Source organism: Astatotilapia calliptera, chromosome 2 (genome assembly GCF_964374335.1).
Source record: "Astatotilapia calliptera chromosome 2, fAstCal68.1, whole genome shotgun sequence".
NCBI lineage: Eukaryota > Metazoa > Chordata > Actinopteri > Cichliformes > Cichlidae > Astatotilapia > Astatotilapia calliptera.
The window spans coordinates 36,396,450-36,422,487 of NC_137423.1; the positions used below are offsets into that span (position 1 = coordinate 36,396,450).

Genomic DNA, 26,038 nt, shown 5'->3' on the forward strand with positions numbered 1-26,038 from the left:
AAAAACAACAAGCATGCTACTAACTTTAGCCGAGTCATTTAGACAGCTGTTAGCACGTGATTCTCCTTATGCTGCTGAGAATATAGCCCAGAAGAAGCGGATAGTATAGCTTTTATTTTGGAAAGAGACATTTCTCTGTAATAAACTCTCTTTTCCAAAGATGAGTGATTCCTCAATCAGATACAGGGCTTGCAAAATCGCTAGCCCGACGTCCCGGAGCTAGCGATCTTTCCAGTCGGGCTACAAAAATCTCTCTGCCCTGCCTGTCGGGCTATTGTAGGAAAAATATATGTCAATGCTTTTGCATTCTTTCAGAAATGTAGCTGGGTAATTATGTCATTGGCATCGGTGAGCCACTGTCAATATGTGACATATTGAAGTCGCGTTTGAATTTGCGCTTGTTTTTTTGCTTTCACTTTGCAATCGTGCGAACTGTGTATAGAGAGCGACAGCACTGATCTGTGAGTGATGATAATTTGTGCACCAATTCCTCTGACATCGTCTTATTAATCGTTAGCTTACTATGCAAACATGACAAGTGAAATCTCCCGCAGCTTAAACATGTGAGAGGTTGATCGCAGAGAATCGCTGAGCTTATGTGAGTGCGTGTGTAAAAGCAGCAGGATTTATATTTGACTATGATGACCTGGATGACTGAGAACCTTCACAGACAGATATATATTTTAGTTCTGCTGAGCCAAATAAGACAGGTCAGGGTGAAGAAGTGACAGCCAAAGAAAAGCTTACCACAAAACGGAGAAGTTATGACAAATCAGACTATAAGGCAAAAAGAAAGTGCAGCTTTATGGTTTCATGGACAAAAGAATTTCTGTGGCTGCAATATGACGAGCTAAATAACCAGGGCTGCACATAAGTGGTCCGCAGGTGCGCATTCGCTGTCAAAATAAAAAACATGCACAAGGGTTTTAGGGTTAAATTTAAAAACTGTACTTTTGAGTTAAAATATATATTTATAATTTTAATAAATGACAAATTAAAAATGCATGAACATTTTTTGTATCGAAAAAATATCGAACCGTGACACCAAAGTATCGAACCGAACCGAACCGTGAATTTTGTGTATCGTTGCACCCCTAATATATATATATGCACTCCACTCCCTTCCAACTCTGCCCTTTAACATGTATTTGCTTAATCCTCATCTACTGGAGGCAGAGGGTCTGTACTGTGGCAAACTGTCTATTTTTAAACTTGACATATTACTCATCTCTTAGGGGAGTAACATTGTAATTTATGGAATTCATGAATACCAAGCTGTTGTGTTTCCTTCTTGTTTATTTCCACCCCTCCTTCTCAGCACAGCAACTGCTTTGGATAAATTCAGATAAACTCACAGAGTCAGTTGGGTAGGATCCCTGTCTTTGTAAGCACGCAGATGCCAATCAGCCACTGCTGAAGAGGGAGCTTGGTAGCTCCTTTTAACATTTTGGTCATGTGTAAAAATATGTGACAAGTTCTCTTGTCTTTAGAGGGACGTAATTGCTACACAACCAAAAGATGCATAGCAAAACACTCCTTGCTCATTTTTGTTTTATTGTCTCTTCCATCCCATTAATACTGCTAATAATCGAATCTGTTTTCTCAGTCTGAAATCAGACCACTCTTCTCCATCCCCGTTTAGTTCTCCTTTAATTCTATTACTCGTTATCACAACTATAAAACAGCTAATTCTCTGTTTATAGTTTACAAGTTTATTTTTGAAAAACTCAAAATACTACATAAAACTAAGCACTTTCTAGAAATTTAATGATCATGAATACTTTAGCTCCACCGCAAGAATGACCAAATGTCTGCTGGGCAACTATATTGGCTTTCAGAGCAAATTATTTCAAATTGTACACCTGTGGGTATTTAACCATCAGTGTTCTCGCAGTAGCTCACAACAGCAAATATGTCATTGTGAGAATAAACATCAACTATATTTGCGCTCATTACACTTTAATTGTATCATCAAGATCACAAATCAGAGGGCGTCTTATTAAAATCTGACAACAAACTAAAAAAAAAGGAAAACCAAATGGAAGCAACTTTAAATGGAGGTTATGTGAACAGTGTGATTTCAAAAAGTGCATGCATTTAAAACCCTCATGGGTACTTTTTGGTCAACGACAACAGCAATGTGCTGCATGCATGCACTGTGGCTGAGAGTGCTGCCACTAATACAGTGGAAGAAAATCACACAGGCAAGGGAGTAATTTGACCCCACTCAAATCCGTCCATCAGACACTAACCAAATAGAAGTCAAAAGAATGAACGATAGAAGGAAAAAAGATAGAGAAGCAGCTAAACCACTGGGATTAGTGCTAAGTAACTAAATGGGGCATATCACTTTTCCATCACCAGAGACGAATAGCTATTTCAGCTGCTGGAATCTAAATAAAAAAAGGGAACTCTGTCCTTTCACAGTCATCTGTTCATTCATGTGTAAATGCCTTAACGTTCCTATATGAACAAATGGAGGTCTGCCATCATATACTTTAGGCCCATCAATAAATAAAGTTGACACAAATAAACAGATAAATAAATAAATGTGAAGAGCCTGGAAAATGGGCATCAGTCAGCATTAGTGATGGAACCATGTCAAGCACAATCATGCTCGACTGGTGGGATTCTCTGAGTGTAGGAAGCATTAGTGCTGATTGCACTGCATTTTTGTTTGTGTTGGTATGCGTTTTCAGCTTTGTGCTGTCATTTAACTCTCTCAGTCTCTTTGCTTTCTTTAACTTTATACTACAAGCATTTTTCCTTCATTGCACGGTACACCTACTCTATCCATTCCACAGACACTTTTCTATATCTTCTCCACACCTCTTACCACATACAATCACTTTGTGTTCCCACTCTGCTATTTATCCTCTTAATGTTAACTTGTGTTATCTCGTTTAAATAGGAACTGACTGATCAGCTGAGTGCATTTGCTCTTGAGAAAGTATTATGATAAGGACCATTACTTTTCATTTAATGTGTCTTAACCACTGTATAACAATTACCACACCCCAGAAATGGTCTACTGCATACATCCTTTTAAGCAAGCAAAACACCTTGTTAGTGAAAGTATGCACGTCCTACTAATGGTGTGACAGGGTTACTGTAGTTGTCACAGCTCTGAAACACCCCTTACTGTTAACTGAAGGGTCTACGCACAGGTGCTGTTAACAGTTTCAAAAAGAATTTGTCCGACTCATTTGCAACACATGAAAGGCTCTTATTCTTATTCTTACTGTATTATATTTCAGTTGGTTTTGCCATCTTTTTTTTTTTTACTGCTTTCAGAATGCAAACGTTTAGTTTTGTTTTTTCATTTAATAACAGCTTTTGCTATTTGTGTGTTAAATAACTAACATAAGTGTTGATTACAGAGTTTTATTCCACAGGAAGGAAAACAGAAGTGTAAGTGAACTAATTATCCAATACACTTTATTGTCTAAAAATACAGAACTTCAAACTCGCCATCTTCTAATTGTTAGAACGATGGAGCACCTTTTTGCACTCCAGAAAGGCGAGGTGTGACATAATTAACCTTACTGAAAAACATGTTAAATTTAGCTTGTAACACTATTATGTGAAGAATAAAGCAGGAAAGCAATGTCAAGCTGAGAGCATGTGATTTCTTTAATATCCTTCTTCCCTGCAATACCTTTATTGGTGCGTCCTGTCAAACGGAGCATTAACCATTCTTTGACACATTCTCTCTTTATCTGCATTCATAGGAATTGCTCGTATAACTCACTCTTTACCTCCATGTTACTCAACACCACATCAAGCCTTCACATGCGAAAGTAAAACATTATCTGCACCTCATTCTGTCTGACAGATTGTAGATAGTTGCTGACAGATCAAATGCAAACATCCGTCTGGACATTATGTCTTCCGCTTTAATAATAGCCACATCATATTAAGGACTTTTTAAAAAAATGACAGGCGAGGAGGATGCATTTGATTCTGGCACCGTGTCTCATTGTCAAGGGAAGCCATAACCATACGAGATCTTATTCCACTGCGCATTATTTGCTCTCTAGCTGATCATCAGTTGGCCCTGCTGCATGCCTAATGAACAATAAATAAGGTTTAATTCATGCGAAACAAGTTTCCCATCCCTCAGCTCTAAGCATAAGGTTGGATGAGATTCCACTGGAATTATATGAGGGCAATTTTTCAGCTAGTGGGATGGTCCAATTGCCACCCCTATATTTGGCTTTCACAGGCATTCCTTTGGCTTTAAGCTCTGCAACTTTATAGGTCTATTAGGAATACATCAAACAATGAATGGCATCAATCTTATTGTGTGAATGTGCCTTGGGTAAAAATAAGATAAAACTTTCCATTACGGGGCCTCCAAAGCACATTTGCCCTCCAAAATTGATCCAGTATTGACAATTTACACTTAGGGTGACCTTTCATAACTGCCCACATACTTGAAAGCCAATATTATTTGGAAAGTGAGCAAGGAAATCACACATCCCACTGCAAACGCTCTAGGATGTTATTGAATATGATAAATTAGTACAGATTTGCCCTCTGCAGTTGTTCATTGATGATCCACTAGGCAGGAGAGCGAAGCTCTTCAACAACACCCTGTTCTAATTAAGAAAGACAATACTGGACATAAGTGTTAAGAGCTCTCAGGCCTCTTGATCACTGACTTTATTTCAAAAAGAAGAGGGAAAAAACGGAAAGAAAAAGCACGTCCGTAGGGGACGGAAGCAAAGTTGCAAAGGTAAGTCTTTTCAAACAGGGAGCTGTAAAAGGGGATAATGGCATCAAAAGGGCAGTCGGACAGCCCCCTGTTGATACCTTGTAGTCAAGCAGATAGCTTTCGTGTGATTCAAACAGCAAAGGGGTTAGATGGTACTTAAGAACAGAGGCAGGGGCGAGAGACCCCTGGTGTCCAAAGAGAAGGCCATTATTAAGATTTGATTTATCTTCTCAAATGCTCTATGTCACACTTCACTTACTTTACATCCTCTCTTGGCAGAGTCAAGCAACAAATCAGTTATGTGCCAAGGGTACTCAAATGGTACATAAAATCTTCATCTATATTTCCGTGATGGGTTTTCTGTTGAGGGTGAAAAATGATCAGGTGTACAGAGATGCCCTGTGGGTCAAAAGGACGGACAATGGCTTTGTCCAAGTCCTAGGACGAGAATGGCTGTCCACGCCTCAGTTCCTTTCCATCTGCCTTTTCTGTTTGGCTGCTGATAAATATCCTTATCTATGAGAAACAGGTGATAGATTTCAAGCCGTACGTCTCCACAGAACTCTTCTCTCATCTGCTCTATTGATATCTCACATCTACTAAACCATCCACGTTGCAGTATGAGGCACCAACACCTTCTGGGCCTCTTTGCCTCAAATCATGTTAGCTCCACTTCCTTTAGGATTGCCTCTAGGGCTGCCCCAATGAATAACATCTATCAACACCCTAAAGTGGAGGCCAGGAGCTTGTGGAGGCAAAGAGCTTTAGCCCTCAACTCAGAGGCACCCTACAGCAACAGTCCCTATCAGATATGTCACACATGTTTGAAGGTGTGTGTGTGAAACAGCCAAGGAGAACAACTGCCAGAGAGGTTGAGAGACAACACAGAGAGATAAAACGATGAGTACAACATATGTGTGAGCAAATTAATTGCTAAGGGAATTACGATCACTATCACTTCCTGTGATGTAATTTAAGAAACAAATGGCTGACTTTCTCCCAGATCAGGGGAAAGATGAGAAAACAGCTGCCAGCCTGAACATACTGTGATTGTCTGCATACGGGTGATGTGGTTAACAAACAGAGGCGTAATATGCATTAGCCATCATTTATGTCACGAGGTGGTTGGAAATAAATGAAAACTGGAATATCCTTTACCAACCTCATCTTAAAGACATTTTCCTTTGGACTTTTTATTTGCCTTCCTTTTTGCAGATTCATCCACTTTCTGCCATAAAAATTTCATGAGAGAAAATAGATAATTTAATCTTCATTAAACATACAAGGAGCTCACTCTCTGGCCTGGCCAGCTGAATTAACTGCTGGGCTTCGAGGGATTAGACTGTTAGGCTGAAATTCCGTAACTCCGACGAGCTTTATATCATTGCATCTCTGTTTCTTAATGGAAATAAGATGATCATTCTCTGTTCGCTGTCAAGTAAGTCCTTAAGAGACTTACTTGACAGAACAGAGGAGGGAACTTTTGATGGACTGACCTGTGAAGGTGAAGCCGGAGACTCGGGCAGACAAAGGAAAGGAGAGAGGCCGTGGTTTGGGATTGTAATGACATTGAAAAGGTGGTAAATAAATAAGATGGGCTTGGATCTCTTTGAAATCTGATTGATGTGTCTTTTGGGATGCCCCCCAGTATGAAAGACCTACTGAGTCTGTGGCTTTCATCCCTGACCGAAAATCGATGAGCCAGGATGTATGAGAGGCTCCTGCTCTCTACCCACCAATCTCCTGCCAGATTCCCAGGTAACTGTCTCACAAGAAAGGGAATAAGAGATAAAAAAGGTGTATGGTAACTTGTGTCTTTTTAGTAAAACTTAATTTTAAATTACACTACAGCAAAAGGAAAAACAAAAGCTGCAATACACCCCAAAAAGGAAAAGCAACCTTCAGAAATTAACTTCCTGAAATGAGCCTGAACTCCAAAACAGCAACATTGTTTCCCTGGTCTCCATCAATCCATCCACTTTCTGTGTGTTGAATTAGGAATGGCTGGTGTAATTGCATAACACATGAGTATGGCCTCGCGGGTTAGATTTTCCATCTTACACAAAGTGGAGACAAGGAAATAGGAAATGCTTCTGGAATTGGGTGTAATTAAGACTGACGGCGGCAAGAATTGTGCTCAGCCTGACACTTGAGGTAGTCTGCTGAAGTATGGTTTAGCCTAAAGGACGACAAAGAACAGCATGCTGGGTTTAAATGAACTCCTTTCAACGCAAGTGAAGATTCTTGTATGACTAACGGAGTCTCTCTCACACACACTGCTCGCTTAAGGATGACAGGAGGTTAATCAAGCTTTAAAGCATGAGATTACAACAGACATGACAAGCAGGATTGAATAGATTTGCCACAATGTCTGCTATAACTGTTCTGAGAACCTTTTCTAACAGAAAATTCAGGGACTGGATTGTCATCCCTGAGCCAGACAGAAACCGCATTTACACATAAACATAGTACACAAATAATACTGCTTCACTGACCCGAAGAATATGTTGCTATTCTTGACGTACTGCAAAAATATTGTAGTACGTAAAACAAACAAACAAAAACACCACCAGTTCCCCACCTTACATGCTGAAATAGCAACCCAAAGACAAGCAGACACGTTGTTACACAACATGGACACATTGCCCTCTTTCATTGGATGAGACAAGGTATCCTTATTTTGCATAGCAACTGATTACATTTAGAAAGAAATGTTCCCCTCTTATCACCTCAGAGAAGAGACTCCACACGGCAGTTTATCAAACCAGGATGGGGCTTCATATAAATAAACAGGGAGCTGTCAGTAAACAATGCATTCTAGTAGTTTCACAGTGCTGTGCACTTGGTGGGAGGGCAGGGATTTATCGTAATGACGCAAAATCCATCATAAAGAAAAGTGTCATCCTGGTTACTTCCCAAAAATAAGAAAACAATTTATGGGCACAAAATATGAAATTAACAGGAGGTTAATCAAGGCGAACAAAATCGTTTTAAATAAAGATGGGCAGTATCTAGTTTTGTAATTATGTGATCTCACTGGTCACATATTATTTCATATTGTGCAGTGGTGTCAGAAGTTTCACCTTTGGTATTTGCAGGAAGTAGTAGTTAAGATGGATGTCCTCAGTGAAGGTTTATCCCACTATGACAGGCCTGCCCAATCCCGGTCCTCGAGAGCTACCGTCCTGCAGCTTTTAGATGCATCCTTGTTCCCACACACCTGAATCAAATGAATGGCTTGTTATCAGGCCTTTGCCAAACATGATGGCATGCTTAAGAGATCAAACCATTTGATTCAGCTGTGTTGGAGTAGGGATGCATCTAAAAGCTGCAGGACGGTAGCTCTCGAGGACCGGGATTGGGCAGGCCTGCACTATGAAGTTCCTTTCAAATTTGGCAAATCATATAATTGATGTTAAGAGTTGTGGTGGTGGTTTTAGTGAAAATTCTTTGCTTTTGAAAGTCCAAACACAGTCAGTTTTAGCAACACTTTATTTTTTCATAAGCGTTAGTGACCAAGGATGATATTCATGAAGCTTTCACTGTAAGTCAGACTGAATGCAGACATCTCTGCATTCATCAATGAAAAAAAGGTGACTATTTTACCACTTCAAACCACTGCATCACTCCAGCAAAAACATTTAGTTACAGGGAAAATACTTTCACAAGTGCTTTTATACTGACTTCTATGTTTATAGAGCAATGCTTGTACAGTAGCATTGATGAAGCTACAATGTGCCACTCTCATCCTTCTTCTGACCCTCTGTCATAAACAAGACTCTAATATACTTTAAAGAAATTACTCATATGGGGCATGCTTGTGACAACATCATTATTCAGTACCACAGGCATGGCCAAGTGGCTTTCACAATAAAATGAACAAGGTTAGGTTTCTACGACCCTGCCAGGCTTGTAGAAACTCAACAATTCCAAATCAATTCATGCAACATAGAAACAAATAAAACCTTTGTCAACCAAATGTTCTTGGAAGTATTAGACAAAGTGGCGCTAATATGAGAGCTCTAGTATTACCAATCTGTACTTCCACTCTGGACAGCAGGGTTTAAACACATTCACAGCTGTTGTTGTGCACAGAGCCCAGCCTAACTTTACGTAATAGGTTCTTTTCACACCTTAAATATAACCATTAGGTTGTTCCCATATAAGAGTTTAACGATCTTTAAAAACATCAAGTGTTAACTTGGCATATATAAACTTTTTCACCTCTTTAGATGTCCACTTAGAGGTTATATCAAAATAACTGTTGGATATGTGTGATTAAAGAACAAAAAACAAACAAACCAGCATACAAAAAGTGCAACATGACACCTTTAAGATACATCCACAAGCACAGTATCAGGTTCTTGGACATGCAGCAATAACAACAAAAATACAGGGAGCCTGCAGAGCATAAAAAGCAAGAATCCTTTAGAAGGACACTGTGAGCTACTGCGCATCAGCTTGACATTCAGGGAAAAAGTAGGTGTAATACACAAAAACCTTGTGAGTGACCAAAGCACTGAGGTCCACAGACCTCTCCATCAGAATATTGGCTCAACATCACTAGAAGACAGGAAGTGCTATCATGCTGTGACAACAGGCTTTTAGGAAGAGCACAGAAATTAGATGACAACTGTAGCTGCTCCATAAGACAGGAACTGTGCTGAGACAACTTCCTTCGAGTAGTGCGGCCACGTTTAGGGGTTGCATTAATCTTACGAGGTGCATTAAGGATCGAGGTGCTAATGCAAGGCTAAGTCATTTAATTACATATGGATTCTGAAGACAGAGCGTAAGATTCACGCTGTCACCCAGCATTAAAATCATTAATGTCCAGTTCAATTTTCTACTCTACTCCTGCATGGTTTAATGTGATCCTTTTATCACACAATACTAATTCTAGTAAGAAAATATGCTCCAACTTTTACATTCTTATGAATGACAGAATATTTTCTGTATTTGTTTTTAAAAATTACCGATTTTATCTGAGATTAGTTTGTTTGCAAGTCTTGGTTCTAATCTCTACTTCTAATATACATAATACAGGTTTTTGTCAATTCATGTCCAAAAACACTGGGGCTGGTATTGTACTTCTTAGGGATATTTGTACCTATGCTGGTGCAAAAATGGTGTATAAATAACAATAATATAAATAACATTGTATATCGATATTTTATGCACTTGATGTGACACTGCAAATGATATTCTCTTATAGGTCCTGTGATTTTTATTTCATTTTGAAACATGTTTTTGGTGACAGCAACTCTTCTAACTCTGACAGTTTCAATCTTTTCTCGGTTAAATGCTCAGCACAGGACTCTGCATGTTGTAGACCAGCTCAGCTTGAGTGTTTAACAGGAAGGATGTGTAAGGTATGCAGCCAGGAAAAGTGCAGCAAAGGTGGTATTTGGGTTAAAATGATAGTTAAATACACACACCTAGAGTTCTGTTACCATAATTAGCACCCGACCACCACGGGGCTGGACTGGTAGGGCTTTGATCACCTGTAACAATGTTTGGGGGGGGGGAAGGAAAGAAAGAAAAAAGAAGATAGAGAAGGCAAAAATGAAGAAAAAGGGAAACAGACAAAGATGCATCAGAAGTGACACATTTCAGATATTGGCAGAAGAACTCCCATAGTGTGGCAAAAAGTCCTTTAGGTTTGCTAACACACCTGCCCAAACATTCAGACACCAGCTCACAACAAACCCCCAAACAGAAATATAGCATGAAAACGTTACAGGCAAAGAATGGAGGAGGTTTTGTTTATAGAATGATGAGCAGTATTATAGCTGTTGAGACAAGAAGAAAGTGTGGGTGTGTTTGTTTGTTGTTATATAGTCTGTTATATGTGGAAAACGTAGTTAAAAAATTAAACCTCAGCCATGGCCGTTCTGTCTGGAGAAAGCATGCTGTCCCCGTGCTTTGGCTGTCTCCTACAGTCTCTCTGTGACGGACTGGTGATGATGGGCAATCAGAGAGATGTTGGGTCACATAGGTAGAGTGTTACTCCAGTGAAATGCAAACTGATTTTTATACCTATTTAGTATGAGAAAAAATAAATTCTATTTCCAGATTCCAGTTTTTGTTTTCTTTGATGACTTTAATTTTGACATCTCTTTACACTGCAGGGACAGGTGCTCATATCTACCACTGACAGACACTACTAAAGTAAAGCACTCATCCAACAACTAACCTGCATGATAATCTGAAAGGTAATGCTATGCATGCAAGAAAGAGGAAGTGCAGCTACAGGTCGTGTTAGGCTAAAAACAAACTCCAGCTGTTCTGCTCTCCTGTTTGTTCTGCTTTTAACGTTTTTTTTCAAGCACTTCAGCCACTGTTGTGTTTACTGTTCATTTAATGACCTCTGCAGGAGGTTTCAATTGACTGTACAGAAGAAAAATGCACCTTCTGGAGAGTGCTTCTTTGCATGTTGGATTGAGGGGAGACTAGATGCGACAGGAACTCACTGCATCTTTTGTATTACAAGAATGATCCGAAACTTACCCAACAATATTTAATATTCTATTGATAATTCTAATTCAATTACAGTATATCTATCATAAAGCATTACAAAATCATGCACCAAATATTAGTTTATTTGCAAATATGTCTGTAAATGTAAATATTGGGGAAAAACAACCTAAAATGTACTTTTTAGATATAAACAAAACAATTTCTGGTCTGCCTTTAAAATATATCCTTGTTTTACTGTTCTTCAACATCTACAGCACAATCATCCACTCCAGCCAACTGTCTTTTTTTCTCCTTTCTTTTTTCCTAATATGATTGCCAGTGTGAAGACAGCAGCACCTGTGACTCTTCTGCAGAGCTCTGACTTGCATATCAATTGACCCTTGCGCCCCTACTAGGTGGTACTCCTCTGGGCATGGCCTATTCATCATGGCAGAATGGAATACATTAGCACCAGGATTTCTCTAAATCAGCCTCGGCCCTACTGTTAAGTGCTTCATGAATGGGAAAGGGGCAATAAATTTCTAATGACCTACACCAGGACACATGCCTCCCTTTTTTTTCTGTGCCCTCTGTTTATATGTACATATGTTTCTACATGTATCAATGCCGTATCTGTGCAATGAATCCTTGAAACAGTCGCACACGGGTACAGGCGGTGAATGAACGGCACTTTCACAGAAACGTTTAATTTAAATGATAGACAGCAGTGTTGCAAGAAAGCTATTACCAACTTAAAGGGACAAGTATTTTTCTGCAGACAAGTGAAACTGACAGAAACAACAAAAAGTGCACAATGGCACCTAAATACAGTATTTTGTCAGTCGGCAGTCTGTCTTACCGTTGCGTGGTGTCCGTTTTCGCCGATCACGGAAGGCGGCCCCTGACTGCAGAGCCTCCATCAGGGAATCCATCACACCGGTTTCGTCTCCCTCTGGGAGAAAGCACATAAGAAAAGCACAAATGTTATGCTACAGCTCGTACATTATCATAGTAAAGTGCATAATAACTACAGACACACTTGTATGACACACTATATGGCTCTAATTTTAGGCATCGTGTTGTGGGTGCTCTCTGACTACAGGTCACCATATATCACAATAAAAGAGTGCTTTATTCCTGAATAAGCTATAAACAATCCCTGCAAGTGCAAGAGCATTGAGACAGAGGCCTGTCACTGAAGCCTGCCTTTTTTTCAGTAAACAGCTGGGGAGGAGGAAAATACACTTAAGAGTTTAGTTTAGAGTTTAGAGGAGCCTCAGGATGAAAGCATCCGGTGATGGTCATTGACAGATATTCTTTCTGTGGCTAACGCAGGGGAGCTAAGTGCTCTTTACAAAGATTTAGTGTGGAGTCGCTCAATACCCGAGCGCTCTGTCTTGTTTAGTCAATGACACAGGGACTGGCCTTCGAAAAACATTCCCCTCGTCCACCATTCCAGCTGTTGTGTGGATCCACGAAATAAGAGGAGTGGAGGCAGCCAGGATGGCTGACGGGACAGGTAGAAGACACTTAAAATGTCCACAAGGCCAAGACTATGAGTAGTTGTGGACATACTGTGCACATGCAGTATACCACTCAATGGAAACTGGGTTCAGAAAGAGGCTTAGGTTCTATATCTGGGTCATCTATCTTTACGCCCTGATACTAATGAGTCAGAGGGGCACCATTTTTATCTTTCTGGTCCAGAACAGACATTATTTTAAACTAGGATCATTAGGGTGAGTTATTGTGGAGCTGAAGACTCGGTCATCAATTCTTTTGCGCATATGAGTGAACTAGCTCTTTCCCAGTGTTTACCATCAGGGTCCAGGCATCTTATTTCTGCACTGCGCTCAGATGAAGGGAAATGTTCAAAAATAAGTGGAGACAACTGGTACTTTTCCAACTCCTAGGATGATCAATCTTTCGTTATTTGTGTGTACACAACACTCAGGCAAATTGAATTTATGAACAAAACATAGTGACATGGATTGGTACACAAATACTTTGTACATGTTTCTTGTTATTGTCCTTCAGCAGTAAACCATCCCACCTGCAATCATTCATGGAAGTAAAAGAAGACAGTACAACTAAGAATAGAAGCATGTCTTATGCTAATTTTAAAAAAGCATCTCTTCAGTCGTACTCACTAATTTTACTCTCTATCTCATTCCTTCTCTTTCTTCCTCAAGTTCTTCCCAAGGGCTACTTTGAAATCAAAGTATCTGTTCCAACTGTGTGCTGTGCTTAAAAGCAATCCTGATTAAATCAAGCTTAATTAGACCAGCTTTATCAGAACAAAACCAAAGCTGCGCCAAGTAGTGCTTATCTCAAATTGCAGCACTACACCTCAGATAGCAAGCTCGTCGGTTAAAAAGGGGGAGCATGGGTTTCATCTCCTGTGGACCTGGAGAACAATATGTTGAACAACTTGCAGCCTCTATAACTATATCAAATCCCAAGATCATTAGGTACTCGTTCTTATGTAGGCTAGTAAGGACACACTGTGAGTCTGACACAATGTGTTAAGTGGCAGGTAAACATTTATCTACAACCACTGTGGTACAAGAAACTTTTTGACAGCTCCTTCTTCACTGCCTTCTTCGTGGAGACCTAAACATCACAGGGGGCACCTGACACTTTGATCAATTCGTCCTACTTCTAGCTTAACTGTAGCACAATTCATCATTTGTAATGGCCAGGACTTTGGAGCCCTAGAAGACGGAGGTTCAGGGAGAGGACTGCAGACAGAAAGAACCAAAATGACTAAAATGGGAAGCGTTCTCCCCAGTTACTTCACAGCGTTCAATTAACTATGTCCTAAGCTGTCCAAAGCTTAAACTTGAGCAGGTCTTTGCCTCACCAAGAACTTCTCCCAACTGAGCCTTCAGACTGTCTGAACTTATTAACACATACACATGGTGTATATATTCTACAAATCTGCAAAGACAAAGTAAGCATTTATTCGGGGAGAAAACTGCACATTATTTGACTACACTTATTCCACTAATCCTCAAAGCAAACTTTCTCCATTGCTTACTGTAACATTGGCCACTTAAGCAGATATTTCTGCCTTATTCCTGCAATTCACTCATCTTATTTTGAGCTGTTAAACCTAAGGCAAATATTCATCTGCTTCTCATTAGCAGCTCTGGTACACTGCATGGTGTGGAATTACAGAAAAGCTAACCTTTTATGCCCACAGATCTTTCTCAAGAGGAAAGATCCCCTCTGCTCACAGGAAATTGCTTTCTAAATGGGTTAAGATGGGCTAAGACCCAAGACATTGACAAACCCTTCCAGTGATGAAACACCTATGCGGACACCTTAACAGACAGCCCCGAGGTCCTTAATGATCTTATTAAAGCTTCTGGAAGTGTGGAACATGGTGGCAGCTTTTACACTTTTAGGTATTTTCTTAAAGAGTTAAATCTTTAAGATCACAACCAAAGCTATGAAACTTTACCTCCCAGATAGAGATGATCTACTGTTTCCATTTATTTTCTTTGATCCTGCTTACCTCACTTTACCTGGATATCAGGTAGTAGCTGGCCCCAGAAGCTGAGCCAACTGTAACTGAGTTCTAGGGATTGGCTCTTATATTTACAAGCAGCACTATCACATTTTATAATTAGGAGGGATAGAAAGAGCAATGCGGTGTCAGAAGGATTGGGATAAAAACTAAACTTGTAAGATTATTATTTCACTAAGAAAAAAGTACCTTCAGTAAGAAAAGTATCATTCACCAATCCCAGGGGCACTTTAACTTTGATAATAGTAAAGGCAGGTAGGGGAGGGATAGGAAAAGGATGAGCAGAGATACTGCAAGCGTATCCTTGATTATGTACTATTATGTAAGCATAAGATAACAAATGAAAGAATTAAGAAGGATCAGGAAGAACACACAGTCAAAGTCCACCCACAGAAGGCAGCACTGGGAACCAAAGTAAAGAGGTGGGGTGGGATTATTGACATGGACTAGTGGAGCAAGGCAAGACACGAGGGTGTGAAAGCCTTCTTCAAAACTTTGTGGCTAGGTTTTTTTTTTTTACTTTTAATCACTTCTAAAACATATACTGCAGCCTGGACTCACATTTCATGTGATACAAATTCCTGTTTCACATTTGTTTAGTAGCTAAATAAATATGTTTATTGCAGATTAGTATAGCCACAAGCAAGTATATGTTCTACTAACAAAAGCAGCATGAGGAATGTAAAGGTAGGAAGAGGGAGAAAGACTCAGACGTGGATGCTCATGATGAATTAACTGAGATATGGTTCTTGCAAGTTTTGCAGAAATCCAATGTATCACCGACGCCTGCTTCAGAACACTTGTCAGTCAATGACCAATTAGAACTAAAAAGCTTACATAATGTACACGAACTAAACAAAAAAACATCTATTTTTAACTTAGGCCAATTAGAATCAGTCATCTACAACACTCAAAATATGCACTGCAATGTAAAAGAACAGCTGTCACCTTGAAAATGTGACGAAGCATAATTATTCGAAACAGAAAAGAGAAAGAGAAACATGTACCATGCACCAAAGGCATGGCACTGCTATAATTACACAGGAGTGTCAACAATGCCTGTTCATAAATTCAATTTGCTTTCTGTCACCCCCTGCATGTTTTTTTTTCTGGGGAGAAAAACCACAGTGGATCAATTGAGAAATCAATTTCTGATGGCTCACATGCTGCCTTCATGATTCATTGAGGGGAAAGAGACAAATAATTCTTAGAATCCTAAAAAGCTTCTGGCTTCAAGTATGGATTTCTGATATAATGGCAAATTATGATATCCCGTATGCACCAGTACGACAGGTTGGTCAGCAAAAACAAAAAAAGCTATTTATGTATTTCAATCAATCGTATTTTTTTTCCACTATCCTCTAAATTTCTATTCACTTAAAATACTTTGCTCTAATCAAAGTCTCTCAACATAAGGCATAGGAGAGCTGTCTATTATCCACTACTATCCTTCCACTAGCAAATTCCTGAGGCTCATTTGCACTGTAATGAGATCTAATGAGAGCTTACCGGCCTTGTGCTTGATGAATTGAACCCACTGTGAGAGAAGAACACAGTGAGAGTTTAACCTCACTGCAGTCACCCTTCATGACTTTAGTAGACAAGATTAGAAGGGAAAGGAAGAATAAAGAGGAGAGGAACAACTCATTCTTAGTTGTTTTCTGCTTGCTGGGATTGTTTTTGAACACATTTGAGCCCATCTGTTCCCCCACAGAAAGTCACCTGTGCAATTAACCTGGACCATTAGCCGTGAAACAAAAGCCTCGGTGGAGGGGGGTGGGTTTCTGCTTTATGGCCAGGTGGAGAGGCAACAACCACACTTTCTTTTAATCTCATCTCATCTCTCCAGTCTCACTTGCATGCACCTGGTTTTGTGTTATTTTCACACCTGAATTCAGGCTCGGCCAGCAACCACCTGCATTACTCAACACCCCCTTCCTCTCACTGCCCTGCTGCCTGCTCTCTAACTAGCTAGCTTTGAGCACAGTAACCCCTTCTACTCACCCACCTGCCCTCCTGCCACAGCAGAGGGCAGACAAAGAGCATTACTGCCGCAGAGAACACAAACGCCCAAAGGAGAGGAATCGTGCACCTGTTAGACATCTTTCTTTTTGTTTTGACCCTTTTTTGTTACCATATCCCTGCAGTATCGCTGCCGTGACGAAAGCTTTGGCACAATAATCTGAGAAACTTTTCAGAATGGCCGTAGTCTTTAATAAGTGTGTGCAAGCTTCCTAGTTCCACTTGAATGAAGAATGAAAAAAGAAAGGAGGACAAATGGGAATTGAAGGGTAAACCGGCTAATACAAAAGAAAATTTGCCTGCTGATTGGTCTGGACTGTTTTACTGTAACAACTAAATGAGCAAAGCCACTCATGTCCTCTCTAACTCAATTAGGGATGCTCCCACAACTCTCCATTCCAGAAGGAATGCCAGTCTTGCTACTACTTAACTTGTGCTGTGAGGTCCTGTTTGGCGCCAGGGTCAGGGGAAAGTAAGTAAGGAAGACACTCAGATCCAGAAAAACGTCTCGCAGTTACTAAAGGTGGGTGGAAGGTGAACGGTGCATTGTGCTGACATGCATAAAGTACAGAGAAATGGTAGGCTGGCCTGGTCACTGCAGGCTTGATCTCACACACTGAAAGGATGACTGCCCTGACTACGAGAGACTGGAGGAAACGTGCAAAGAAGTTGGATGTCGACAAGGGAGAGATGAAAGTGGATTAGCCGCCGTGGCGATTTGCATTCTGTGGTGGAACGAAAGCCCTAGCGATGCCCCGAATAGCTGGATGCATGAATAAGTAAACAAACAAAAACAAAAATAAACCCTCCATCTGGATGGATGCTGCTAGGCCCCGAGTGAGAAACAGTAGGGAGGGGACACTGGGAAATGGGAAGGGGGGAAGAGAAATGCTTTCAACATAGTCATCACCACACTCTGTTTCCTCTGCTATCATTTGCTTCTACTGCCTGCAGGCCACCCAAGTTAGCATACTGCTATCACCATCTATCCATTGCTTTTGGCTAGTTTGGCCAGTAACACCAACACACAAACAACAGCTCCAACCCAGCACTGACAGATGTTAAGATGACACAGTTTAGATGAGCCACATGGGGTCATCGTGTCAGGGTGCCAGCAGGGCCATGCCTGTCCTCACATCAGAGAAGACCACTATTGCCCTTTTTCCATTAATGAGGTTCTGCTTAATTTAACAACATTATGGTAGTGACTGACCCACATGAATCTTTTGAAGTGACCTCGCAGCAGGCCATATACAATAAGGTCTATACATACTTTAATGGTGTCTTCTATAAACCAAACTTTCCCTGTTAAGTGATCCCACTCTGTGGTCTTGGTGGGGACAAGTTTATCTTCAGTACTGTTTCTGTTTCACCTCATGCAACACTTTTCTTGTGTCATTGTCTACTCATCAGCTATCACAGCAAAAAGCTGCTGTTTAGCTATTGTGAAAAGCCGCAGTGCGTATAACTCTTAGGTCATTGTCTTTACAAACATTCAGCTGGCATAGTGCTTGTGAAAAAGTCCATGCAAAGATTTCGGCTTAACATTTTAGTGTCTCAAGGCTGGGTCCTTGAGAGGGAATGGTGTTTTATTGTGCAATGCTATCTGCAGCAATGATGGAGGAGGTGTAATGCGGTTTGGTTTAAACCTCAAATCTGTAAAACATAAACAAGTGAACAATGCCGACTTTGACTGTGCTTTTCGGAAACATGGACAAGAAATCTAAAATATTGGTGCTACATCAACATGACAGGTTCTGATGGCAGTTTCTAACGTAAAGTACAATCAATGGAATCTTGCCTGAATGGTAAAAAAGTACATATGTGTTTATAAAAACCTCGCCGCGAAAAACCAGGGTCAGTTAAAAGATCAGGTAAGATTAATGCATTGCCAAATAGCCAGTGGAAGAATACTCAGCTGCTCTAAAGATTGTGGATTTCATCCATCCTGCACAGAGTAGAGTCTTTATTTTTGGTGAGTGGCATATTTGGATAGTGGATGCAGTTTTGGAATCCAGATCAAGATAACATCTGAACCAAACCCCACATGGGCTGTTCACATCAGTGAAAGGCGGTGCTGCCTGGGGAAGCTAAATGGATTTGACGGTCTTTGTAGCGAGGGTAATTAGGCTTGATTGACTGTAAAGTGACTGGTGAGGTCCAGATCTGGGAGGGGAAATGATCAGACACTTGAACCACCCACAAATTAATGAGATTCAACTGTGCCGGAGCTGATTTCACCAAGCAGAAGAAGAATATTTCTGAAAGCAATGGGAGAGAGAATACTGCAAGAAGGAATGTTCCATCCGTGCAGAAGGAAACAAAGTCAGAAATGACAGTGATTAGAGATGAGCTTCCTAAAATTACATAAATAACACACTTTTTGTTTTTGTTTGCATTTCTCCTAATACTAAAGAATATCAGAAAATACACCAGTTCACCTTGAAAAAGTTATTCAAAATGCAGACAGATAAAAACGATTCCCATGCTGCCTTTAATTGCTAATGAGTGGGGTATTTATCATGAAATACTAAAAGCTTCCCCATAAAGCATGAGGGTCACTTTAATATGCTGACGTTTAATTTTAGAGATGTACTGGAAATATCAAAATCGGGGAATTTAGTGGATGACTATTTTATTGTATTACTTTCATTTGCAAAATGGCATTTTTCAACAAAGTGTATTTAATCCTTGCATGCCTTTTTTCCCTACATATTTCAGTTTATTCTATTTGGGCCAAGAGCACTGAAACGCAGTCCTCTATAATCTCTGTGCCATCATCTCCTTGAGGCAGACCCCGATTCTTACTGGAGATACAGCACAATCTAACATGCTGTAATTTATTAGAATAGGTCTGACAGCAGATAATCCTGGTGCCCTTGTTCTTGTCTTTCAGGGTAATAGCAGAATTCACCGGTCCATATGCAGAAGTTTCAGATGATGGCTTGCACTTTTTGCACTCTAAATTGAGACAGCTTACATGCAAGGACAAAGAAAAAACAATTTGTTCAAAGTTTGGCATTACACTGCACTTACATCCACATGCAAATGTAGAAAGAGATTTCATTTTCATAAGTCATCACAAATCACAAATCTATAACTAGACAAGGAAGGCATGGCTGGTCTTTCGAAGATATTATTGTTTGTGGAAAAACAGGTTTTATATATCACTGTTGAATTCTGAAAGGTCTATCCTTGTTCGTCATATTATATATCAAACAAGAAGGTCAGTTTCAGTGCTCTAAAACTGGCTTCATTTTCTAAGCAAAGGTGAGGAAAAGAGAGAATATGTCTCAGAAGTATATATTTTTTCCCCTGGGTTTTGACCTCCGTGTCTCTATAAGCTATCTCCCCTGGTAATATTGTTTGCCATGTCTGCTGTGCTGTGGAGCCACATGCATACCTAGACAGCCAACCTGTCCAACCCACTGCCGCTTGTCAATCCCTGACTATGATCACCTGGCTGGCATGGCTGCAAAGCAAGTATGCACTGGCCTACCGGCAGCTGTCAGTGTCACACGAAACCATCAATCTGCATCTCTACTGCTGTCATTCCTGACAGGGCTCTGCCGGCCACAACCAGCCAGCCAGCTGCAGAGAAATATGTAATTTTAATTTAGCATGCCACAATAATTGACACTTGCTTTTCAGAAAAATAAATTCTTTGCTAAAAAAAAAGAAGAAATAACTTAAAAAGCACTATTATGACAACATGTTCATAAGAGGGTAAATTTGATTCACATTCCAATACATTCTAATGTATGCGTAAAGTTACACGTATGTCATCTTGATTGCACGTTTAAATGTTACACTGTGTCTAACCTAACTAAGCTAATTTATCTTATATACATTGCATATACTCCTTATATACAAGATAATGAGGTTGGATAAATAGAAACTGTAGAATAAAGAACACGTAATAATTACATAATTACAATTACATTAAAATGAACAACAAACGATATTTTACACAGCAGGGCTTGAATTATTGGAAATGTTGCTTAATGTCTGTTGGTTTGAACCTTGGCTCTGGGACTTTTAAAGACACTGAGAGAAAATGTCACATAGTCAACCTCAACCAGATGTTTTGTGAAAAAATATGAAGGTGAATACACTATGTGTCATCCCAAACACAAACATTTTGCCTAAACATATTTATCTGCTGTAAAAATCCCAGTGAGCAACCAAATGTATGGATCCACATTCTGTCAGTGTGTCTGCCAGCTGTTGCAATGGACTGACGCTGGGTGGGCTCTAATTCTGTCTCTAAAACAATGATCCCTTTGCAAGTAAAACTTAATCATAAAAACAGCATCTGTGCAGCCACTGCGTTTAGTAATACCCTGTAGTACAATTATAAGAACTGATTTTACTGAAATATAGTTTTCCATTCAAATATTTTTCTTTTGAGATCCGCAATTAGTAAAGTAATAAAGTTGGATAACATTTCATTGTGTTTCCAACTGAGTTAGCAGGCAGTTGGTACACTCATAAAAGGTAATGTGAACTTCGAAAGTTATAACCAGTATGCTTTAAAGCTTTATATTCTTCAGGTTGACAGTGTATTTTTAGATGTTCACGTCGCGAAGGGACCGTTTACACAGAACCTAGATTAGGTTTGGTTTTGTATCTTTTTCTGAGAAAAATAGACAAAAAAAGAAAACAAATTTCTCATGGACTAAATAAAATGTTTGACTTATTACTTTTTTCTGGTTGCGTGTTTATTTCCTTTTATGTGCCTTATGCCAAACTGAATTGGGCTCAAAGAAGCATGTGTGCTTCCCGGCTCTGTTCAAAGCTTAGTGAATTTGACTGGGGTATACAGTTGACATGTGGGTTCAGACACTTGCCCCAGACGGGGGCACTGACCTCAGAGATGCCAGCCGAGCAAGCAGCCAAAGGGGTCTGCTACTCTTCACAAATGCCTTAGAGAAGTAAAGTCCAGATGCTCTACCATGCTTGGGCACTTGACACACTCAGCATGCTGTTTGTGACATTGTTTCATATGCTGCAATAAAAAATATCCTGCTGCGCTGAGCCATCTTCTCGTGTTTTAGACAGAACCATTAGTTTGGATTTATTCTACAGTGTTCAACAGTTATTTCCAGTGAAGTAAAGTGATTTAGTAAATGTTGAACATCTGGTCAGTTGAAGAGAATATGGAAATCCACTTAGAGCAAATTAAAACAAATGGGGTGACTGGGTAATGATTTCATAAGCAATTTCCTACGTTAGGATTTCTAATACTTCACAAAGAAAACGTGTTCAGCGCTTGTCTCATCTATCAATCACGCTTGTTGACGAAGTGTGTGTGTCACTGAACGTAGAGAGAGCATAATTGCAAGTTTTATCAACTAGGAAATGGGATTTTTCGGGGGGGAAAATGATTGTCCTACTGCATTTGTCCGTCAACCCTCCCCCACCCTGGTGCCATCCTGGCACAAGCTAAATGAATTAAACTCCCATTAAATATGTATTTCGTTCTTAATCATTTGCAAGCGAAGAGGATTAGGTTGCAATTTGTGAAATGACATCAAATCTATCCCTTCTCAAAAATAGCCTCTTGAAATGGCATTAAACTGAATACTATGATCCATCAAAGACTCTCTTAAGCAATAAAATGAGAAAATCTGTAAATCCATAAAACAGATAAGACAATGACCTGAGCATAATTCTCATAATACAACAGCCATATGTTTACTCTAGCTGCTTATGTTAATGGATTTGCAATCTAAATTTATTTATATTTGATCTCATTGTCTCTCTCTCGCTCCCTTCCATCTATATATTTAGCCTACAAACAAATTTAGTATACAATAAAGACACGACTATTATAATTCTAGCCTTTCAACCTTCGAAAACACTAAATTATTTTCAGACATAATTAATTAAAGGTGTATTAAAGGTATTAAACGATCCATCTCTGGAAACATTGCTGACGCTCAGGCTGAAATAGTGATGTGAAAATAACTAATTCGGTAGCACATGTAGAATTGTAGAACAGGATTGGAGAAGAAAGCCAAGAATCTTAAGCCAAAGCTGTTAACTGGAGAGAAATGGAGGGAAAAAGTAAGACGTGAAAGCACCAAATATCCTGCAATGTGTGTTCAAACCACACAGCTTAAAGGGAAGCTAAGAGAAAACAGAAGCACAAACCACCAAGCTGCTGTAACCTCCAACCTGCTTCTGGCTGAAGTTCAGATTCTCATTCACAGAGTACATTTAAAAATCTCTGCATTTGATCGATCTTCCTCTGATTACATTCCACATAGGCAGAAGTTAGTACTCAAAAATATGAACATTTAAAGCCCGTGTAGGTGAGAACCTTCTCATAAGAAAAAAAATACAGCTCGGGCTTGATACAACTTGAATTTTAAAGTGCATATTTCATAATTTCAAAGGTCATTGTTATCGCAAGAGTCCAACGAGCTAGGTGCTGGTGCTGCTGGTGCACAATCCCCACTATCTCCAAGGCCGCAGGCAACGTTGCCCATGTCATCCTTATGTTTTATTCATACGAGTCATATTATGGCATTCAGAAACTGAGATCAAAATCTGCTCTGGCAGAAATATTTAATATCATACCTACTTCTCTATCCTTCTCCATCTGGTTAGCCAGAATGAGAGAGAGGGGTAGACAGGCTCCCTCAGCTCAGACATGTTGGATTATTAAAAGTGAGGCTTTCAGAGAGGTCACTGCTTAGGAAAAAGAAAATGCAGCATGCATCAATTATCTTGGAGAGTTTGTGGCATACTGAGAACTGTCTTGTCACATTTCCCAATATGGCTGAGCTACAGAGAGGTCTCTGCCTGGTGCTGACATTTAGAAGTTGGTAAATTGTGAAAATCCCAGTCAATTTGTGCAAGAAAAGAAGAAAAAAATGAAGAAGAAAAGAACACACTGACTGCTCACAAAGCCCCTCCAGGCTTGAAATATCTTCTCAGTGTCATTGGCATAACTACACACAGGCACCCAGCTCTGTCACTATTATTTTTCATGTGTGAACAACTGTGACTTTCATTGATCAATACACGGCTTACTGGCATTGCTTGAGGACACAGTCTAATTCTAGCTATTTGCAACATTAAATGTAACATGCCGCCTGAAAACAGCCCATTGCTTCGACAAGACCAATGGATAAATGGGCCAATGGACTAATAAAATGACCACAATCATATTGGACGTGCCTTCTGGAGAACAAGCTTTTGCCTTTTCTATATGTCGTGCACAGCTTTCAATCTTTACATGCCCACAAATATTTCCTTGCAAGTTCTTTCGTATCCCGATGGAAGCTGGTAACAAAACTGAACGATATACACTATGTAAAATATGTATAACATTATACATGTGTGTCCTTTATGAAAAAATATGTCTTTCTACATACATGGACGAAACTTGACGTAACGTGTAAACATAACCTCTGTTTTGTTTGGAAACGTTGTGCTAGGTATCAAAGTAAATATAGAATTCCTTCATAGCTAAGAAAGATAAGTTCTGCTCCTCCTACACACTATCCTCTTCCTTCAGTTCAAATCTATGTGAAGCAGATTTCCACGAAATCCCCTTCCATCCTCCTGTTCTCGTCCTCCGAGTTCTCCTATCTCCGGCTCGGTGGCGGCATGGGGAGAAGTGGCATACCTTTGTTCATGTCAATCAGCTGCTTCTTCTTCTGCTGGCGCTCCTGCTTCTCACGCTCTGCCTTCTCCTTCGCCAGCTTGGCTCTCTTGATCTTCTCCTCCATCTCCCTTTTCTTGTGGTTCTCCTTCACTGCTTCCTGATGAGACACACGCACAGAGACACAAACACAGATAAAATCAGAATTTGGCTCCTGCCACAGCCACTTTTTTAAGCATATTCACTACTGTATAGTGTTCAGAAGCAGCAGCATGTCATTAGGAAATTCTACTCAGAGGAAAGTTTGATAGTTACAGATAAACTGCTGGGAAAACAAAACAAAAGCAAAACAGCATATCATGCTTTATGTGTGGGGCCACAAACATTCAACTGCAAGACTTACAAAGTTTTCTTATCACAAGCTCATTTGTTATGAAAAAGACATCAATATGGTTGTATGGACATGCCGCAACATTAAAAAGTGTAGCAGAAATGTGATGGTCTCTGAGGAGGGAAAAAGATATAATCTTTGGCCTACTTCATGGCCAGCTGAAATGTCAGGAGTCAGAGAAAGAGAGATAATCAACAGTACGTATTCAGCCTTTACAAATGTGTCAGTTTGTTCTTGTGCCAACAGAGAATAAGATGCAACCAAGTGACCTTTGAAGAAAAAGTTGTCTCATTTCAGGTCTGTGGTGCAGCCCTGCACAGGACCCATTGTAGGTGGGTGTGCACGTGGGAACGGTTATGCTGTATCTATACATATACATGCATATGTGCCTATGGTGAAAGCCATTTTTGCCCTCCTGCTTATTGTGGTGTTCCCCTCATGCATGTGTGTGTGCATCCGTAAGTGAAGGCATGGCCCTGTCTGTGCACTGATATAATAAGTGGCGACAGTAGGCCCCCCATCTAATGCCCCTGTGGTCCTGATGTGTGTTTCGTGTTGGCAGCTAAGACAGGGGGATTATGGGGATTGTGGGAAAGGAACAAGGAAAAAGCAGCTCATCATGCCAGTCAATAGCAGAGCCTTTCTCCATGTCCAAGGACACAAGCCCTCATTGTCACTGTCTCCTTGTTAGATGACAAGGGCAATGAGACAGAGCAAGAGAGAGATAGAGGGAAAAAGAGGGGTAAAGGGGTGTTGTAATAATGAAGTCGTAATAGAATAAAAGAAAGTAATTTAAAAAAATAGGGGAGAGTGTTAGTATTAACTGCATTTTGAAAATGGACCAAGTTAAATTATCTTTCTGTGGCTGAAAAAGATTTGTAAACACTCACATTTCAACCAATATTTTATCATCATCGCATTCAAGCTGTGCAAATGAAACAGATACACAAACTAGTCCGAACACTATGTTGCTATTTGGAGTTAGTAAAGCAGTGCATGGGTATATATTTAGTAAAACACTTAACTTTTTGCTCAAATAAGAGATTATTTGAGTTCAAAATGTTTGTCACCGTCCGCTGACAAGATTCATTTTGGGGATACTGTCACTGTAATGCTCGACACTTACAGCATTAGTTGCTGTAAATTATGCAGATTGCATAAAAAATCCTGTCGGCAAAACTTATTTTAAACAAACAACTAATTCTGACTGTAAACATGATTATGCAACATAATCATGTTGCTCTAATCAAACAGCACGACTAATTACCATAGCACCAAATATGTGTTCCCTCATAGTGTTCG

The 26,038-nt window shown here is 39.9% G+C and overlaps 1 protein-coding gene across 10 annotated transcripts in view; it reads right to left on the minus strand.

The window, feature by feature from the left end:
• diaph2 (diaphanous-related formin 2) overlaps nt 1-26,038 on the minus strand; it is a 370,107-nt gene that overhangs the window by 37,583 nt on the left and 306,486 nt on the right. For 6 of the 10 annotated variants that reach the window (XM_080308461.1, XM_080308468.1, XM_080308459.1 and 3 more), the window contains 3 exons: nt 24,370-24,505; nt 12,036-12,128; nt 10,156-10,221 (listed from right to left, as the gene is read on the minus strand). In XM_080308461.1, coding sequence (XP_080164587.1) covers nt 10,156-10,221; nt 12,036-12,128; nt 24,370-24,505 — 295 coding nt within the window. Of the gene's footprint in view, nt 1-10,155; nt 10,675-12,035; nt 12,129-24,369; nt 24,506-26,038 lie in introns of those variants that run through there. The other 4 variants (XM_080308474.1, XM_080308486.1, XM_080308483.1 and 1 more) reach the window with 3 other exon arrangements.